Genomic DNA, 18,333 nt, shown 5'->3' on the forward strand with positions numbered 1-18,333 from the left:
AGCCGCCTGGTAGAATTTTGCACAGAGCGTAACTTAATCATAGCTAACACTTGGTTTAAGAATCAAGAAATAAAGTTGTATATGTTGAAAAGGCCTGAAGACACTGGAAGGTTTCAGATAGATTATATAATGGTAAGACATATTTAGGAACCAGGTTTTAAATTGTAAGACATTTCCAGGGGCAGATACAGACTCTGACCACAATCTATTGGTTATGAACTGCAGATTAAAACTGAAGAAACAGCAAAAAAGAGGTAATTTAAGGAGATGGAACCTGGATAAACTGAAAGAACCAGAGGTTGTAGAGAGTTTCAGAGAGAGCATTAGGCAATGAATGACACGAATGGGAGAAAGAAATACAGTAGAAGAAGAATGGGTAACTTTGAGAGATGAAATAGTGAAGGCAGCGGAGGATCAAGTAGGTAAAAAGAGGAGGGCTAGTAGAAATCCTTGGGTAACAGAAGAGATATTGAATTTAATTGATGAAAGGAGAAAATATAAAAATGCAGTGATTGAAGCAGAAAGAAGGGAATACAAACGTCTCAAAAATGAGATCAACAGGAAGGAGCAAGATGGCTAATCATGGATGGCTAGAAGACAAATGTAAGTATGTAGAGGCATATATCACTAGGGGTAAGATAGATACTGCCTACAGGAAAATTAAAGAGACTTTTGGAGAAAAGAGAAACGCTTGTATGAATATCAAGAGCTCAGATGGAAAACCAGTCGTAAGCAAAGAAAGGAAGGCAGAAAGGTGGAAGGAGTATATAGAGGGTCTATACAAGGGCAATGTACTTGAGGGCAATATTATGGAAACAGAAGAGGATGTAGATGATGAAGAACAAATGAGAGATTCAATAATGGGTGAAGAGTTTGACAGAGCACTGAAAGACCTAAGTCGAAACAAGGTCCCAGAAGTAGACAACATTCCATTAGAACTACTGATAGCCTTGGGAGACCCAGCCATGACAAAACTCTACCATCTGGTGAGCAAGATGTATGAGACAGGCGAAATACCCTCAGGCTTCAAGAAGAATATAATAATTCCAATCCCAAAGAAAGCAGGTGTTGACAGGTGTGAAAATTACCAAACTATCAGTTTAATAAGTCACAGCTGCAAAATACTAACACGAATTCTTTACAGACAAATGGAAAAACTGGTAGATACTGACCTTGGGGAAGATCAGTTTGGGTTCCATAGAAATGTTGGAACACGTGAAGCAATACTGACCCTATGACTTATCTTAGAAGATAGATTAAGGAAAGGTAAACCCATGTTTCTAGCATTTGTAGACTTAAAGAAAGCTTTTGACAATGCGGACTGGAATACTCTCTTAATTCTGAAGGTGTCAGGGGTCAAATACAAGGAGTGAAAGGCTATTTACAATTTGTACAGAAACCAGATGGCAGTTATACGAGTAAAAGGGGCATGAAAGGGAAGCAGCGGTTGGGAAAGGAGTAAGACAGAGTTGTAGCCTATCCAATGTTATTCAGTCTGTATACTGAGCAAGCTGTAAAGGAAACAAAAGAAAAATTTGGAGTAGGAATTAAAATCTATGGAGAAGAAATAAAACTCTGAGGTTTACCGATGGCATTGTCAGAGACAGCAAATGACCCGGAAGAGCAGCTGAACAGAATAGACAATGTCTTGAAATGAGGATTTAAGATGAACATCAACAAAAGCAAAACAAGGATAATTGAATGTAGTCAAATTAAATCGGGTGATTCTGAGGGAATTAGATTAGGAAATGAGACACTTAAAGTAGAAGATGAGTTTTGCTATTTGGGGAGCAGAATAACTGATGATGGTCAAAATAGAGAGGATATAAAATGTAGACTGGCAATGAAGTATTTGTATGGAGAGTAGCCATGTATGGAAATGAAACATTGATGATAAACAGAAATTAATAGAAGCTTTCAAAATGAGGTGTTACAGAAGAATGCTGAAGATTAGATGGGTAGATCACGTATCTAATGAGGAGGTACTGAATAGAATTGGGGAGAAGAGGAATTTGTGGCACAACTTGACTAGAATAAGGACTCAGTTCATATGACATGTTTTGAGGCATCAAGGGATCACCAAATTAGTATTGGAGGGCAGCTTGGAGTGTAGACATCATAGAGGGAGACCAAGAGACGAATACACTAAACAGATTCAGAAGGATGTAGGTTGCAGTAGGTAGTTGAAGATGAAGAAGCTTGCACAAGCTAGAGTAGCATGGAGAGCTGCATCAAACCAGTCTCTGAACTGAAGAACACAACAACAACAGTAATAACAAACAATTTTTTTTTTTCAACTATGGTTGTATAAAGAGATGTTCTAACGAGTTACTTATAAGTGTCTCTTGAGATGTAGAATCCCTTCTTTCATTCAAAAAAGCTTTCCCATTTGCACAAGGTTGAGTTGTCAAGTTATTAACTGTCCTATCACTTTTTGATATAAGTATCCAACTTGATTGGATTAAAAAGACTCATCCGACAGTTTGTGTACAATTTTACAAATTAAAAATAAATAGGGTAATTCTGGATTATTTCCTACATCTTGGTAAAATCATTCCACACATTTTTCGACTTTGATATATGAGATGCTACATCATCGTTCGAATGCTTCACAAATCCAAAAATTTTTAATTATGAATGTCTGTTACCTGCCCCTTTAGCTGAGTGGTTAGTGCATTCCAACTGTCATGCAGTGGGCCCAGGTTCGATTCCTGCCGGGTCAGAGATTTTCTACAATTGGGGACTGGGTGTTGTGTTGCTCTCATCATCATTTCATCATCACTGACATACAAGTCATCCAATGTAACATCAACTAAAAAGACATGCACCTTGCCAGCCAAACTTTCCCATGTGGGCCTCCCAGCCATCAATGTCATATTCATTTCATTCTGCAATGATCCTCTGCATTATTCATAGTCAATACAATTAAAGCAGTGCTGTCAGCTTTAAGATAATTATTTAATGTGTTCTTATATGTCTCTCTTTACGTGAGCAGTAGCATCTTCCACACATTCTACATGTTTAACTAATCTATGTTCAATAACGTCAAGTGCTCCAGGAATACCACATAGCGAAACATTTGCTTTGTATTTCAATGTATTCCTGTTTGATAGCCCTTCCAGTAAATCAATGATTATCGTTCTTGTTGAATACATAGACGAAATTCACAAAATTACTCTAAAAGTTACTCCGATGTACACTAATTCAAAATTTTCACTTCATTTATGTAGGGCCTACAAAACTTACAACTTGTGTTTCTACAATTTACTTTAAATTATTCTGTAGTGGGCTTGGCCCCATAACTTTTTAACTATCACGCATATCATTGTTTGAAAACACTGGTTTATTAAAAGAAGCACATTAATGCTTAAAATAATAATAAACACTTCCATTCAGCAAAGAGCATAAAACAGTCTGTGTTTGGTAAAACAAAGCTATTTAGATGTCATTCAAGTTATTAAATAAAACTGTTCACAACACAAAATTTTAACACATAACACTTAAATCTATTTTCAATGTTAAGAAATTTTTCTTCTTCACAAATGCTTTTCCTGCCATTGCCATTACCAGTTTTACATGACGCATTATGTCACGAATGCTTTCAACTTGGAGTAGTGCAAGCAGTAGACTGTATGGACTGACACTACATGACAAAATTTGATTAGGCCTATTTCCCTTCCTTCCCCCTCTAGCTTATATATCATTTCATGGATGCTTACATCTGGCAGCATGTGATTCACCTGGTTGATGTTCTCTTGGGAGAGACTACGATGTCGATGGGACGTTAAATCTTGGGAGGGCAGATGTCGAGTACAGATCCTATTAAAGAGGACTTCCTACAGGACCCTATTGCTTTTCTGGAATTGATGAGCAGAAAACTTGTTGAAATACTGCAGAAAGAGGATGATCTTTCCTGGTTAATACATCAAGAAAATTCCATCAACAGTTCTGTAGTACAGGCTAACAGACGAGGAAAACTTCTGGAGCACTTACAGCATTTCTGTTTTAGAAAGGAAAACAAAAACGTTTATCACAATATTTTTCAATTTGTCATAATAATGAAGACTATTAGACCACTGTGGTATCCTGTTTATTGGGGTGCGGCAACATGATTTGCATTGCCATTTAGTCAAAATTGTGAATCCTCTTAGAAGGTGGGTACATATAGTGTTTCATACCTCAACGTAGGCAGCCTTCTGGCAGTCAACAAATTCTTTGTACATCCTTGCTTTTGACCCTTCTGAGAGCAAAGCTTTTCATATCATTGTTTATAAAATCTCAGAAGAATGGCATCTAAAATCGCCAGAGCCATGCACAGTGAGGAGTGGTTTTTGGACTGCATCAATTTATACAGCAGTATTTTTAAAGTGGCAGCACAGAAGTGCAACTCTAGAACCATATCCTATACGGTGCAAATCACAAATAAGAAAATTGTTTGCACTAACTGACATACTAGATGAGATCCACATTTAAAATTAGCGGTCAGACATAAAAAAAAGAGTTTTTTTGTGACAGTGTCAAACCAGGTGGATGGGGGTGGGGATGAAAAGACTCAAAGCAAACATTGTATCATGATTTTACGACTATCTGACAGAGTTAGGTATTAAGACAAGCATTTATAAGAAACAGTGGGTATATGAGGGTCACAGTAACGAAATAAATCAGGAGATCTTATTGTTTCATTGTAAACAGAAACAAAAACAGTATTTAACGACAACATTTTAGTTAATGTAAGACTTCCTTGATGTTAGTAGGTTAAGCAGATACGTATATTTTTGAATAGTGTGCTGCGTCGGACAGATTATGGCATACAATTCCTTATGGCTCACCGAACGTTCCACGGACGTCACCATAGTCGGTTAAGAATTGTCAGTCTTTACGTGTACGGTAAATTTCAGAAATTTTTGATATAACGTTGCTGCACTGAAATAAGTTACATTTATTCGTGGAAACCATTCTTAAGGCTGAATGCTACTGGGAGCATTCTAACATTGTGCACTTTGAGTATATAAAAAAGTACTGTATGGAAGCCTTCCGATGATGATAGCTAATGATTCATACACTACAATGATTTAGCACTGACAATACTTACCTACAAATTTTTAATGCTTCACCATCCATGGCTATTAGTTTTAGATCGAAATTAACTGGTGCTGTCGCTTTAAAAACATTTCTATGGAACCAATGAGCCATTTCTACACAATGTTTGTTATGGATCTGCTTACTGTGTTGATACTTGACAGATAACCAAAGATGTAATTTGATGGATAAAATCATGCATAAAATGGATACAAGCTGGAGAATTCTAGCAACGGTTCAGACGAAATATCTAAAATCAGGACGGTTACAATTGCGAGCTAGAATTTCTTCAAATTTTACGAAATAAAAGTTATATTTTATTCCTACAGTTGTATTTTTTAAACTGAAATCAGTTGTTGCTAGCATTGCGAGCCTTCCCTCCTACCCATATAAGTTATATTTGTAGCTATATTTATCATTAATACAATGCTGAACAATATTATGGGTAGCTGAAGGAAGTAAATAATCCATTGCATATTATCTGTTCCTCGAAAGATAAAGATTGAGCATATGGCTACGCTGTTTTTAAAGTTCGTAGCAGCGATTATAGTAAACATGTGTACATAGCTTTTTCTTTCAAGTCTGTGGAAAGAGGTGTGTGTTGAGGGTTGGTTGAGGGCGACGTCAGGAACTCAGGAAAGATGGCATCCGGCGTGCTTAAGAGAGTGCTGATATGTGTTATATTCTTATGTTCATTAAATTTGTCAGGCATAGCAGCGAAAAGCATGTTAAGAGAGCTAAATGAAGACAACTGGGATGAAATGCTGACGAAAGAATGGATGGTTGAATTGTAAGTGTGCCAAGAAGCTTACTTCACCGCATGTGTCAAACTTTCAGAGACTTTGCCGTTCATTTCGTAAAGTATAGCAACAGAGGCATCATGGAATAAAATTCATTATGACCTCGGAGCCAACATTCGGAACGTATGGAGAACATCTGTGTATCCTGTTTTTTTTTTTTTTTTCTAGGAAAAAAAGTGACGCCCACACCATGTTCAGGTAGCAAGGGTTTAGGGATAATTATGTAATAATATTTGTGGGTTGACTTGAACAAAGCTGATATATTTCTTCAATTTTTGAAACCGTTTCTGTGGCACAGGAGTCCAACAACATTATCGCATTTGATTATTTAAAGTGTGAAATAATTGTATAGTATTTTCTTGTGTAGTGAACAGGATGTGATGAGTGATTTACAGCGGACGTAGTAACTTTTCGCTATATTAGAATTATATTGTATATTTTATCAGGAGTCATCAGTTGCTTTTGGAGTAAACCATGGAGTAAAATGTTTTAGGTTAGGGCTGCAGCAATTTGCCATGTAGTCTTGGCAGCTATGTGAGACTTAAAAATGTGAAACCAAATTTAGAGTCGGTATTGTGTACAGTTTCATAGACCTTGATTTATGTATTCAACCAGGGTTCATCTCCTAATGATATGGGATTTGTAATTATTACACAATGAAAACAAGTAGTGCAAAACACTTTCACACATACAATATATGACTAGGCTATCTTTTTTTGAGGATATAACCTTATATGAATGACTCATCCTGGCATTTGCATGAAATGATTTAGGAAAACTAGACATCCTATACCAGAATGCCCAGGCGGATTAAACTCCATTCTCCAGAGTAAAAGGTCAGTCTCTTAAACATTACACTACCTCATTTGGATGGTCCCTTTTGCAAAATGCCCTTTCTTTACACACAATTTCTTGTATGTAACTTACAATATTGAACAATGTTTTGCACTTCATAATGGCACCTCTTAGGACACCCACTGTTGACTGCTGGACCATGAACATGCTGTAATGCTTCCGCAAACTCCAATGTCGGGAAAACTAACTCCAGGCTTATAAATATTGAACTGTGCTACATGCACATCTTCATGTTGTCTGTCTGCCTGGTTGGTAGACTTATATTTTCTGACCTATGTGTCGTAGTTGTGTACAGTGAGATAAAATGGATGTAATTGCTCTTCAATGCAAAAATTGGTTCGTAAGGTAGTCTTGTAAAATTGGGGTTGTGTGTTGCATTTTGATGTTATGATAATTACCTTGTAACTCTCAGAACAATTTTGAAGTATTTTTGTATTGAGATTGTGAAATTAATCACTTGTAAATTTACTGAATGTCCTAGACCAAAATTGCCCAATTTTATAAAAAGATTGAGGAATCTCTATGGGCACCTTGTAATGGTTAGAGTAGTTTTTGTGTAGTCTCAAATGTAACCTGTTTGCTGATCAGAGGTGTTTGAAGCAGGGAGTTTATTCTGCAAGAAACATGTGGGGAAGTATTGGGTAGAAAGATCTTTTTAAGAGGGAGTGAATAAACCAATGCAGTCTTCTAGCACTTTACAAATAACTAGAACTTCTTCAGAATACATGGAGGCTAGTGCTTGATTTTTGAGATTACAAACTGACTACAATCATTAACATATATTTTTTATAAATTTTAATTTGTATATCAACAGTTTTTCTGTTGGTTTAGTCATTTCCTGTAATCATGTTCTGTTGGTGTCAGCATGAAGAGTCTGCAGAAATATAGAAGAAGAACTTTCCTGAATAGTCTAGTTGAGACAACTGTCTTAAATTACTTCAAAATGCTTAAGTATGTGCAATAATTAATGCTAGTCAGCATTTGAATTTAACTGTGCTTCATTTTAAGTAAAATGGTTGTAAATACACAAAAAATATTACTTTGACTTTGAAACTTGTCTACCTAGAGGGGTATTCATGATGTTTTAGTCACCACCCACAAAAAAAAAAAAAAAAAAAAAATATGCAACCATGATAGTTGGGGATGTTAGGCATTCTCCGGCATTCTCTTCATATTCATCCTTCAGTGGTCCAATTTTCCCAATAGTGGATGACTTGTCAGGAACCTTGATTGTAGATGTCTGTATTTTAGCTGTATAGGAAACATTCCACATTTCAAATCACCTTGTCATTATTCTATAAATGTCTGCCATGTAATGTTTTATTCATCCAAGGAAAGAGAGTCATCATTGGGTGGCATGCCAGAAATAGAGGTGTAGGTAAAATTTGGTAGTACAAAGCAGCAGCATGTGTTACTGTCTTTTACAAAATGAGCTGGAGGATGGTATGGTACTGTGGTGTCTTGGTTTCAGTGTGTAACAGGGCTGTAACATGTACTTGGAAACACAGAGTTAATTACGTAACTATATTTTTTGATGTTATGATTAAAACTTCGACGATCCCTCATACTTTCTCATTTCCTAATAATTTAATTTGTTCAGCATTGCCCAATTTAGTTCAGTTGGAGTCCATTAGCTTTGTTTTAGGTTTGTTGATAGTTTTCAAACAATCTCTTTCCAAGAGACAATCTGTCCTCTTCAACTGAAGTTCAAAGTCTTTAGCTGTCTGACAGCTTGAAGTTAATGTTTTAATTTGTTCTCCCTGAACTTTAAGGATCTCTTTCCCAATTACTTGACTCTTTCTCTTACTGCTTTCTTGATGTTGCATTGAATAACGAGAATAGGCTACAATCCTCTCTTCACTCAGTTTTCAACCACTGCTTGCCTTTCATGTGCTTAGACTCTTTATTGCTGCAGTGTGGCTTCTATAGAAGTTGTGTATGATTGTTTGCTCCCTATGTTTTATCCCTTGCTGTCTTCAGAATTTCAAAGATTAGATTCCAGGTAATAGTGTAACAAGTTGACTCAACGGGAGCATCCGATACCATCGTTGTGCTTTGACGTGTGACATAATGCTGGTGTAGTGTCTGGCGTCATTACAGGGTAGTGTTTGAGTTGGTTGTGTTTGTAGATGTCGTGTTGTTGTTTTTCATGGTGCCGTCTGGTAGCGGATGTGGACGTGCTGAGCTTAACATGTGGTATTGGGTTCATCTGAATTTTGGCTGTCATCGTGCTAATGTAGTTTTGAGTTCTTGTTTTGGTTTTATTCTATAGTAATTGTGATATTTTGTATGTTTATGGGAGGTTGGTTCTGTTTTAATTGATGTAGTGAATATGGGATATTTGGGTTTTTAAGTTGTTGGGGCTTCAGTTCCACTCTTCGGAGCAGTAGGTGTTGGTTTTTTGGCATTGATAGTAGTGATTGAGCTATATGGGTCAAGGGAAACGTCAGATTCCTGTGATTTTGTTGGTGTGCTGGAATGTTGTGATTTAACTTTTTGTGTTATTTGTTTTAGTTTGGTGTGGTGTTTTTAATTGTTGTGTATTTAGCTTGTTCCCGTCTTAAACCCCCAATTTCTCATGGTTGTTTCATTTTATTTTTGGCTTGAGATGTTACTGTGTCATTTTTTATTTTTGTTAGTATTTGTTGGTGCGTGTATGTAGTCATGTCAGTGTTGCCATATTGTGTAGGCTGGAACTAGCAATTTCTGCCGTATTGATGACATCATGGGTCAAAGCAGATGGGTGGAATTGGATGCTTCTGCTATGCCAGATAGCTTCTTCTAAATTTCAAATGCTGTAAGTGTAGGTGTCTGTCTTCAGTCTATCTATAACAGTCATGAGAGTCAATATTGCTTTGTGTGTTCGTACATTTCTTCATGACCCAAACTGATTTCGCAGCTGAGATGGGTAACTCTGCTGAATATTTCTATTTTTGTGTAACAGACTGAATGCGAAGATGGCGTAGTGTGTACAGCTCCATCAGGTAGTACTAATACTAGAATTTAAATACTCGTTATGTTGAAAAGAACTTTTGGCGACATTTTTGTAACCACTTTGGTGGATGCCCTGTATATTGATATATCTCGTGATGCATTCCGTGTCAACCTGAGTAAAAATCTTTATTACTGACATATTTAGAGGGGTATCTCATGAACAACAGTTACAAGCTTTGTCATTGTTAATCAAGAAAGTACTTTCATTGGTATCATTTGTGTGGTTTTTTTATTTTTATTTTTTTTATTTTATGCTCCAAATAATTTTTGTTTAACCTTAAAATTTACTTTTTATATATGGTGCAATTTCTGTACTTATGATGGCATCTTGTAATTTACCAGCAATGTTAATAGAACAGCCTCCCTTCTGGGTGCATAATATTTAGAACTCAGAAATCAGTTGTTCCATTTTCTGTTCATATTTGCTTTCCTCCATGAAGGGGAAAATAGATTCAAATTGTTGTAGGAATATATATTTAATGAAAGAAATGTACAAGTTATGTATTAAACCTACTTTAACCAGTATTTACCGAGTTACCACTATTTTCTGTAGCTGACAAACTACAAATCAGAACAACATGGAACATAAATAAAATTATGTGAACTGATCACATCAGGTTTGCATGAAACTGCTTCACCTAAACAAAGCATTTTGGTCACAAACTGAGTGAAGATTTCATAGTGAAATAAGAGGAAAGAGGCCAAAACTTCAAAAACACTGTACTTCTTTCTGGCTTGGCTGGCAGATCTAGTTGGCAGTTATCATTGAATGTAGTGTACTTTCCTTGTCTTTACTTGCTGAATATATTCAACAAGAGAATCTCGGAACAACTTTTCTGATTTTTGTCATCTGAATCCATTTACCAAAATTTGATGATTGAAGTCAAATGCAGTTGTTTGAATTTTGTTCTTATTGTTAGCTGCTGTATGAAGTATTGTAGAGCTGCCTCTGTTGACATTTTGATCAGTTTTTGTTAGTTTTCAACCAAGAGGTTAGTGTTCAGTAGAGGTTAGCATTCAAAAATAGTCTTAAACAATCTGAAAACCTGGGCACTTGACAGAAAAGGTTTTGTGTGCAGTAATCCTTAGCAAAATTTTTCTCTTCTTATTAGTTCAAGTCAGAAACAAACAATTGCTCACAAATGCTAGAAACTGGTCTTAATAATTTTACATCTCTCATTGGGAACAATTGTTACATAGTTCAGTACAAATGAGTGTTACACAAGTTTGTGAACCCGGGAGGTGTAAGCATATGGAATGTTAACTTGCTGTGAACAAACGCACATCTACAGTGTTGAGAGACAGAAGACTAGAGTGTTAGTCGTGTGGCTTTTTTATTGACCTCATGTATGTTACTCAGCACATCAGTTTCTAATATTGTGAGCTCAATTGTTTTATTTGTGAGGCTAACAGGCCTATGTTTGCAAAATGAAAACTAATGCTTTGTCATACAGTTCGTTGCTAAGAAGTTTTATTACACAATTATGACTTTCTGCTGTAGCAGACATGAGATAATAGTAACTAAATAATTATTACACATCTCCTGCTTTACTAGGGTAACACCTGCCACATCATTGGCATTCAGGAAGCTCCTGGTCATGCCATATGTTTCGTGGGTTTTGAGAAATTTGAGTTCCATGGGCTGGGGCTGGTGGTTGCCATCGGTCTTCTGTAATCATAGACTCTAGACATGTGCTAGCAATCAGTGCTCTGCAGTAATGGCAGGTTGTCACATTGACTGGGTATCTTGGTTTGGCCACCCAGATCACCAGTATGCTACTATAATAAATAAATAAATAAAAATTTCAATGTTAGAGTGTAGTGTTCTATGTGCTGCTGGGGTGTATGCCAGCTGAGATGAAACAATAATTAGCGGCTAACTGACGGGATATCTGTCACACAGAAATTATATTAGGCTTGTTCAGATAATGTAGGCTCCTGTCTGCATTTACCTCTGTATTCGTAGTTGCTTTTGGGAACTGTATGACCATTAATTCCCAAGAAGCCAGTTTAGGGTGAGAATGAGGGGGATGATAGCCTCCCCAAAGTAGTCAATAACAAAATGAAGGTCAAAACACCTAGCAGGATGTTTCCAGCATGTCACGAAGTGTTTAAAAAAAGCAAACACTTGTACCAGCTGTTATGTAAATGCTGTTTGGCTTTCTATATTGTCATGACTACCACCAAGTTATCAGTTAGGGTGAGTGGACATAAGCAGTGAGTGCGTACTGATAACACACAATATCATGTTGCAAGGACTGCTCTACAGTATGACAGTTGATCTCGGTGCCTTTTGCAACACACTTGCCATCTGGATTTTTGCCCCAGACAAGTTTTCCAGAACTTGTGGGAATGGCATTACAACATGTCCTTGGTTATTGCCAACCACCTGTGTTTAATTAGTGTTAATTTCTTCACTCCCTTTTACTTCTCTGTATCTTTTCTGACCTGTCTGTTTTTCCCTGTTCACCTCCACCACATACAATGCACTTAGCTTTCTGAGCTTATTAACTAGTGTATGACATTCTGGCAGTAATCTGCCTTACATATTACTCTATCTTCCATCTTCAAGCATGCAAATTTTCAAATCTTCTGGTGCAGTCCCCAATAATCAGTCTTTCCTTCTCATTCTGTCTGGTAAGTCTCCCCTGACTCGGTGTTCTGGGTGACTATTCTGAACTCTCTCCACTCTTCTGGCTTGGAAGATAATAAAATCAAGAATGTGATGGTGACGTATCAAATGCTGAAGCAAAGAAGAGAAGAATTCCTAACTTACTGTAGAGCAGCACTAAACAAAACTCTGAACAAAAAAATAGGTCAGAGGCAAACTATGGATCCAACATAAACAGGTGTTTGTTCAAATACACGTTTAAAAATGTTATAAACGAGCCTATTGCTGAGCCCAAACCAGCCCCAGCAGTAAGCAAACCTACAGTAATTACCAGTGCTACAGAATGTGAAATAAGAAATGTGGAAGAAATAAAACAAATGTAAAACAGCATACTGCTATGTAAATTGGCTTCACAAAGTAACGGAAACCTGTAGAGAAATAACAGTGAAGTTTTAGTATGAGTCAAAATGAGAAGGCTGTAAGTGACCAGTTAAATCAGATGACTGTGGCACACTTTGGGATATGCTGAAGTGAACTCCCAAGCCCTCTGTTCTTCTCATGTGATTAAGATTTGTCAACTCAAAAGGGAAACGGGGAGACAGTACTTGCCAATAAATGACTCGCATAATGGGAGCCATATATTTGACTGGTCTCAGAATATACATAGTTGAATTTGTTAGTAGAGGGAAAATATATCCCCCTTTCTTCCTGTGATCATGTGTATATGACAATTATTTATACCACTCGGTTCAGGTGACTCAGCCTCTGCAAGCCATTGAGTCCCATTATGTGAATCACATGTCACTTCACTCTTATCCCTCTTGCGACAGCTGTTCAGGCACTTCCAGTAAATCTTCTGAAAACTGTTCAGATTTAGTTTTTAGTATAAAATATGAGCTCCAATTCAGTAGTTTCTTAAATCCATACCTCCCATGCATGTACATGCCTATTATAGTCACTTCGTTCAGGGTTGTTAAACCACGCCTTCATACAATGTTTGACGTGATTTGAAAAAGTTGAAAACAAAAACTTTTTACATTATGTTTATGATAATAAAGCACAAAATAAAAACATTGCATCGCTTCATTATAGCTGACATCAATTTTGCCAGTCTGCCTGTGCTTCTCTCTCCCTGCCTGCATTGTTAGTCTTGGCTTGGCAATTTCTGAGTGGAGTACCTCTGGTAAGTGGTGGTGGGGTGGGGAATGTATGTCCCCTCATTGCTGTCTGCTTTTGTGGGCTTCTGGCTGCTCCCTAGATGGGGCACCTTGCCTACCTTTCTTCCTGTGCCTCCCTTTCATCTTTTCTGCCCCTTTATCTAGTCTTGGTTGACCTTTGGTAGACCATATCTGATTTAGCCACATAAACCTGTCTGTTCTAGAAAAAAGGGACTGATGACCTAGTAGTTGGTTCCATTAATCAACCAGCCAGTAACATTTATGCTGAAGTAAAAGTATCTCAAATGTAGAACTCCAGACAATGATAGAGAACTTCAATCACCACCACCTTTCTGTCACTATGTGGAATAAATGGAAAGGAACAGCTGCAACTTTTTTTTCAAATACTACTGAAGATTAAAACTAATTTAATTGTATAGATGAAAAATCTACTCACGAAGCGGTGGCAGAACGCATACATAAAAGGTTATAATTAGGCAAGCTTTTGGAGCCGATGGTTCCTCCTTCAGGCAGAAGGGTTGAAGGGGAAGGAAGAGGGGTGAAGGAAAAGGACTGGAGAAGTGTAGGAAAAGGGGTAGAAAGAAGTCTTTCCTTCTCATCCCGTGCAGTAACTCTCTACGGGCCTGTGATTCTGGATGTCGTACCCGAAATCTACTTTTTTTCCTAGACCTCTCTAGTCCTTTTCCTTCACTTCTCTTCCTTCCCCTCCAGCCCTTCTGCCTGGAGGAGGAGCCACTGACTCCAAAAGATTGCCTAATTATAACCTTCTTTTATGTGTATATTCTGCTGCTGCTTGGTGAGTAGATTTTTTATCTACCCAATTAAATTATTTTGCCTAAAATTGTTTTCGTTGAGGATTAAAACTGCAACTTTTCATTTGGTTACTGGATTCTGTTTGGTGAGAGTCACTGAAGACTCCACCAAGCAGTGATCTCATCAATGTTGGTGCTATGGAATGTAAAAAGTAGACTAAAAGGAAATCCTCATGGCTGATTTTAATAAAACCTGGCTGGCAACTGCCCTGACACTTGAAAGGAGGTAATCTGTTCTCCCATGAAACCAGTGGAGGACCACATGTTGTTAACCAGTTATTGTAGTGTGCCCCACACTGGTTGCATAGTAATCACCAGAAGTGCATTGTCAGCTAACCTGTGTTTGGATGTTGGAATCCAGAAAACTCAACTAGTTGCTTCCAGTATGGGTACAACCCTTGAAAGCGTTACCCTGATGGAGAAGACAATAATAAAATTATTCCTATGCAAACACCACCTTATAGAGGGTGTTTCCTAAAGAATGACCTGATTTCAAAACTCCTATTTGTTGATAAAAACCAACTACAAACATGGGATTAATTGCAGAGCATTCACAAAGTCTTAAAGTTTAGCTATGTTATTACAAATGCTCTGTGTCCACCAGCAGCAGCACGAACAACAAACATATAGATGATAACTAAATTCATCAGCTTTTACAGAAGCTATGGCGGCTATTATTCTGTTCGTCATACTGAACTGGAGAGAGGCTTCCCCTAGAGATTTTAACAAGGGAATGATTTCCATGGCGTACCTGTGATAATATGACTTTAGTTAGCTATTGCAATTGATTGTATTATGTCACCAGTTAACATTCCTAATCAGTGTTCATTGATGGAGTACAATTTCATTATCTTCCTCCAGCTTTGCAGGAACTGGTTAATTTGAAACTGACAATAATGTGATTGGAGGAGTGGGCAGATTGGGCTTGCCTTCAATGTTGGAAAGAATGTAATATACATCTTTTGGAGGCAGAATATTAGTGGGGACTGCCATGTGAATAATATTACCATTATGGTAGTCCTCGCTAAGATATTGTGTGTGAATTATTATGGGATGGCATATTTTCTGACATTGAAGGCAACACAATATTATGGGCAATGTGCTCAATGTTAAAAACTGAGATTTCTGGTTCTAATTTTCATTTATTAGCTTGGTTGCTCCACAGCTTAAGAATTCAAAGGCTACAAGTACAACGTAGTGCCTCAGTCAGGAACCGTGGAGAAGATATAAACTGTCTGATCCAGACATAAAAGCCTCTATTGTGAACCCAGTTCATCTGTGTGTGCTTCATGATTCAAGGCAGTGATATTTTACACTCACTTGCAAGTAAATATATATTGTAGCAGCTATTTTTATCATATGTGAGATTTATCCATAAGGGCCAGAGGCATAATTACAGAAACCAGTACCTGTATGTTAGAAGTATTGACCCTGTCTGTTGAGACACTTGTCCCACTGTGACACAAGGCAATGAATGGCTGTCTCATAAATTTCCTGGGGCTGTGGTGTGAACCAGTTCTGCACGTACAGCTGGACATTGTCGTCCGAAGTGAATCATTTGCCCCTCAGAGCCTTTTTAAGGGACCAAAAATGGTGTAATCACAGGGAGAGAGGTCTGGACTGTATGGAGGGTGGCAGAGAACCACCCATTTGAATTTCTGCAGGCGTGCCGAGACTGTGTTGGCCATATGACGCCTTTCACGGGCAAGTGTTCTCCTGACTGAGCTGCACAAGCATGACTCACGACCTGTCCTCACAGCTTCAGTTCTGCCTTTACCGTGTCTCCTACCTTTCAGACTTCACAGAAGCTCTCCTGCACTGCAAACCTTGCAGAACTAGCACTCCTAGAAGAAAGAAAATTTCGGAGACATGGATTAGCCATGTTGTTGTGGTCTTCAGTCGTGAGACTGGTTTGATGCAGCTCTCCATGCTACTCTATCCTGTGCAAGCTTCTTCATCTCCCAGTACCTACTGCAACCTACATTCTTCTGAATCTGCTTAGTGTATTCATCTCTTGGTCTCCCCCTGCGATTTTTACCCTCCACGCTGCCCTCCAATACTAAATTGGTGATCCCTTGATGCCTCGGAACATGTCCTACCAACCGATCCCTTCTTCTAGTCAAGTTGTGCCACAAACTTCTTTTCTCCCCAATCCTATTCAATACTTCCTCATTAGTTATGTGATCTACCCACCTAATCTTCAGCATTCTTCTGTAGCACCACATTTCGAAAGCTTCTATTCTCTTCTTGTCCAAACTATTTATCGTCCATGTTTCACTTCCATACATGGCTACACTCCATACAAATACTTTCAGAAACGTCTTCCTGACACTTACATCTATACTCGATGTTAACAAATTTCTCTTCTTCAGAAACGCTTTCCTTGCCATTGCCAGTCTACATTTTATATCCTCTCTACTTCGACCATCATCAGTTATTTTGCTCCTCAAATAGCAAAACTCTTTTACTACTTTAAGTGTCTCATTTCCTAATCTAATACCCTCAACATCATTCGACTTAATTCGACTACATTCCATTATCCTTGTTTTGCTTTTGTTGATGTTCATCTTATATCCTCCCTTCAAGACACCATCCATTCCGTTCAACTGCTCTTCCAAGTCCTTTGCTGTCTCTGACAGAATTACAATGTCATCGGCGAACCTCAAAGTTTTTATTTCTTCTCCATGGATTTTAATACCTACTCTGAATTTTTCTTTTGTTTCCTTTACTGCTTGCTCAATATACAAATTGAATAACATCGGGGAGAGGATACAACCCTGTCTTACTCCCTTCCCAACCACTGCTTCCCTTTCATACCCCTCGACTCTTATAACTGCCATCTGGTTTCTGTACAAATTGTAAATAGCCTTTTGCTCCCTGTATTTTACCCCTGCCACCTTTAGAATTTGAAAGAGAGTATTCCAGTCAACATTGTCAAAAGCTTTCTCTAAGTCTACAAATGCTAGAAACTTAGGTTTGCCTTTCCTTAATCTTTCTTCTAAGATAAGTCGTAAGGTCAGTATTGCCACACCTGTTCCAGTATTTCTACGGAATCCAAACTGATCTTTCCCGAGGTCGGCTTCTACTAGTTTTTCCATTCGTCTGTAAAGAATTCGTGTTAGTATTTTGCAGCTGTGGCTTATTAAACTGATTGTTCGGTAATTTTCACATCTGTCAACACCTGCTTTCTTTGGGATTGGAACTATTATATTCTTCTTGAAGTCTGAGGGTATTTCGCTTGTTTCATACATCTTGCTCACCAGATGGTACAGTTTTGTCAGGACTGGCTCTCCCAAGGCTATCAGTAGTTCCAATGGAATGTTGTGTACTCCGGGGGCCTTGTTTCGACTCAGGTCTTTCAGTGCTCTGTCAAACTTTTCATGCAGTATCGTATCTCCCATTTCATCTTCATCTACATCCTCTTCCATTTCCATAATATTGTCCTCAAGTACATCGCCCTTGTATAGACCCTCTATATACTCCTTCCACCTTTCTGCTTTCCCTTCTTTGCTTAGAACTGGGTTTCCATCTGAGCTCTTGATGTTCATACAAGTGGTTCTCTTATCTCCAAAGGTCTCTTTAATTTTCCTGTAGGCAGTATCTATCTTACCCCTAGTGAGATAAGCCTCTGCATCCTTACATTTGTCCTCTAGCCATCCCTGCTTAGCCATTTTGCACTTCCTGTTGATCTCATTTTTGAGACGTTTGTATTCCTTTTTGCCTGCTTCATTTACTGCATTTTTATATTTTCTCCTTTCATCAATTAAATTCAATATTTCTTCTGTTACCCAAGGATTTCTACTAGCCCTCGTCTTTTTACCTTCTTGATACTCTGCTGCCTTCACTACTTCATCCCTCAAAGCTACCCATTCTTCTTCTACTGTATTTCTTTCCCCCATTCCTGTCAATTGTTCCGTTTGCTCTCCCTGAAACTCTGTACAACCTCTGGTTCTTTCAGTTTATCCAGGTCCCATCTCCTTAAATTCCCACCTTTTTGCAGTTTC

At 37.9% G+C, this 18,333-nt stretch overlaps 2 protein-coding genes across 2 annotated transcripts in view; one reads left to right on the forward strand and one right to left on the reverse strand.

The window, feature by feature from the left end:
* Nucleotides 1–5,233, reverse strand: part of LOC124594773 (BRO1 domain-containing protein BROX-like) — a 119,279-nt gene extending 114,046 nt beyond the window's left edge. The window contains exon 1 of the mRNA XM_047133171.1: nt 5,093–5,233. Coding sequence (XP_046989127.1) covers nt 5,093–5,193 — 101 coding nt within the window. The 5' untranslated portion in view covers nt 5,194–5,233. The remainder of the gene's footprint in view (nt 1–5,092) is intronic.
* Nucleotides 5,234–5,671: 438 nt separating this feature from the next.
* The window catches only part of LOC124596617 (thioredoxin-related transmembrane protein 1), a 61,038-nt gene continuing 48,376 nt past the window's right edge, over nt 5,672–18,333 (forward strand). Inside the window, exon 1 of the mRNA XM_047135840.1 lies at nt 5,672–5,869. Within this exon, the coding sequence (XP_046991796.1) occupies nt 5,721–5,869 (149 nt within the window). The 5' untranslated portion in view covers nt 5,672–5,720. The remainder of the gene's footprint in view (nt 5,870–18,333) is intronic.

This window comes from Schistocerca americana, chromosome 2, assembly GCF_021461395.2.
Source record: "Schistocerca americana isolate TAMUIC-IGC-003095 chromosome 2, iqSchAmer2.1, whole genome shotgun sequence".
Taxonomy (NCBI): Eukaryota; Metazoa; Arthropoda; class Insecta; order Orthoptera; family Acrididae; genus Schistocerca; species Schistocerca americana.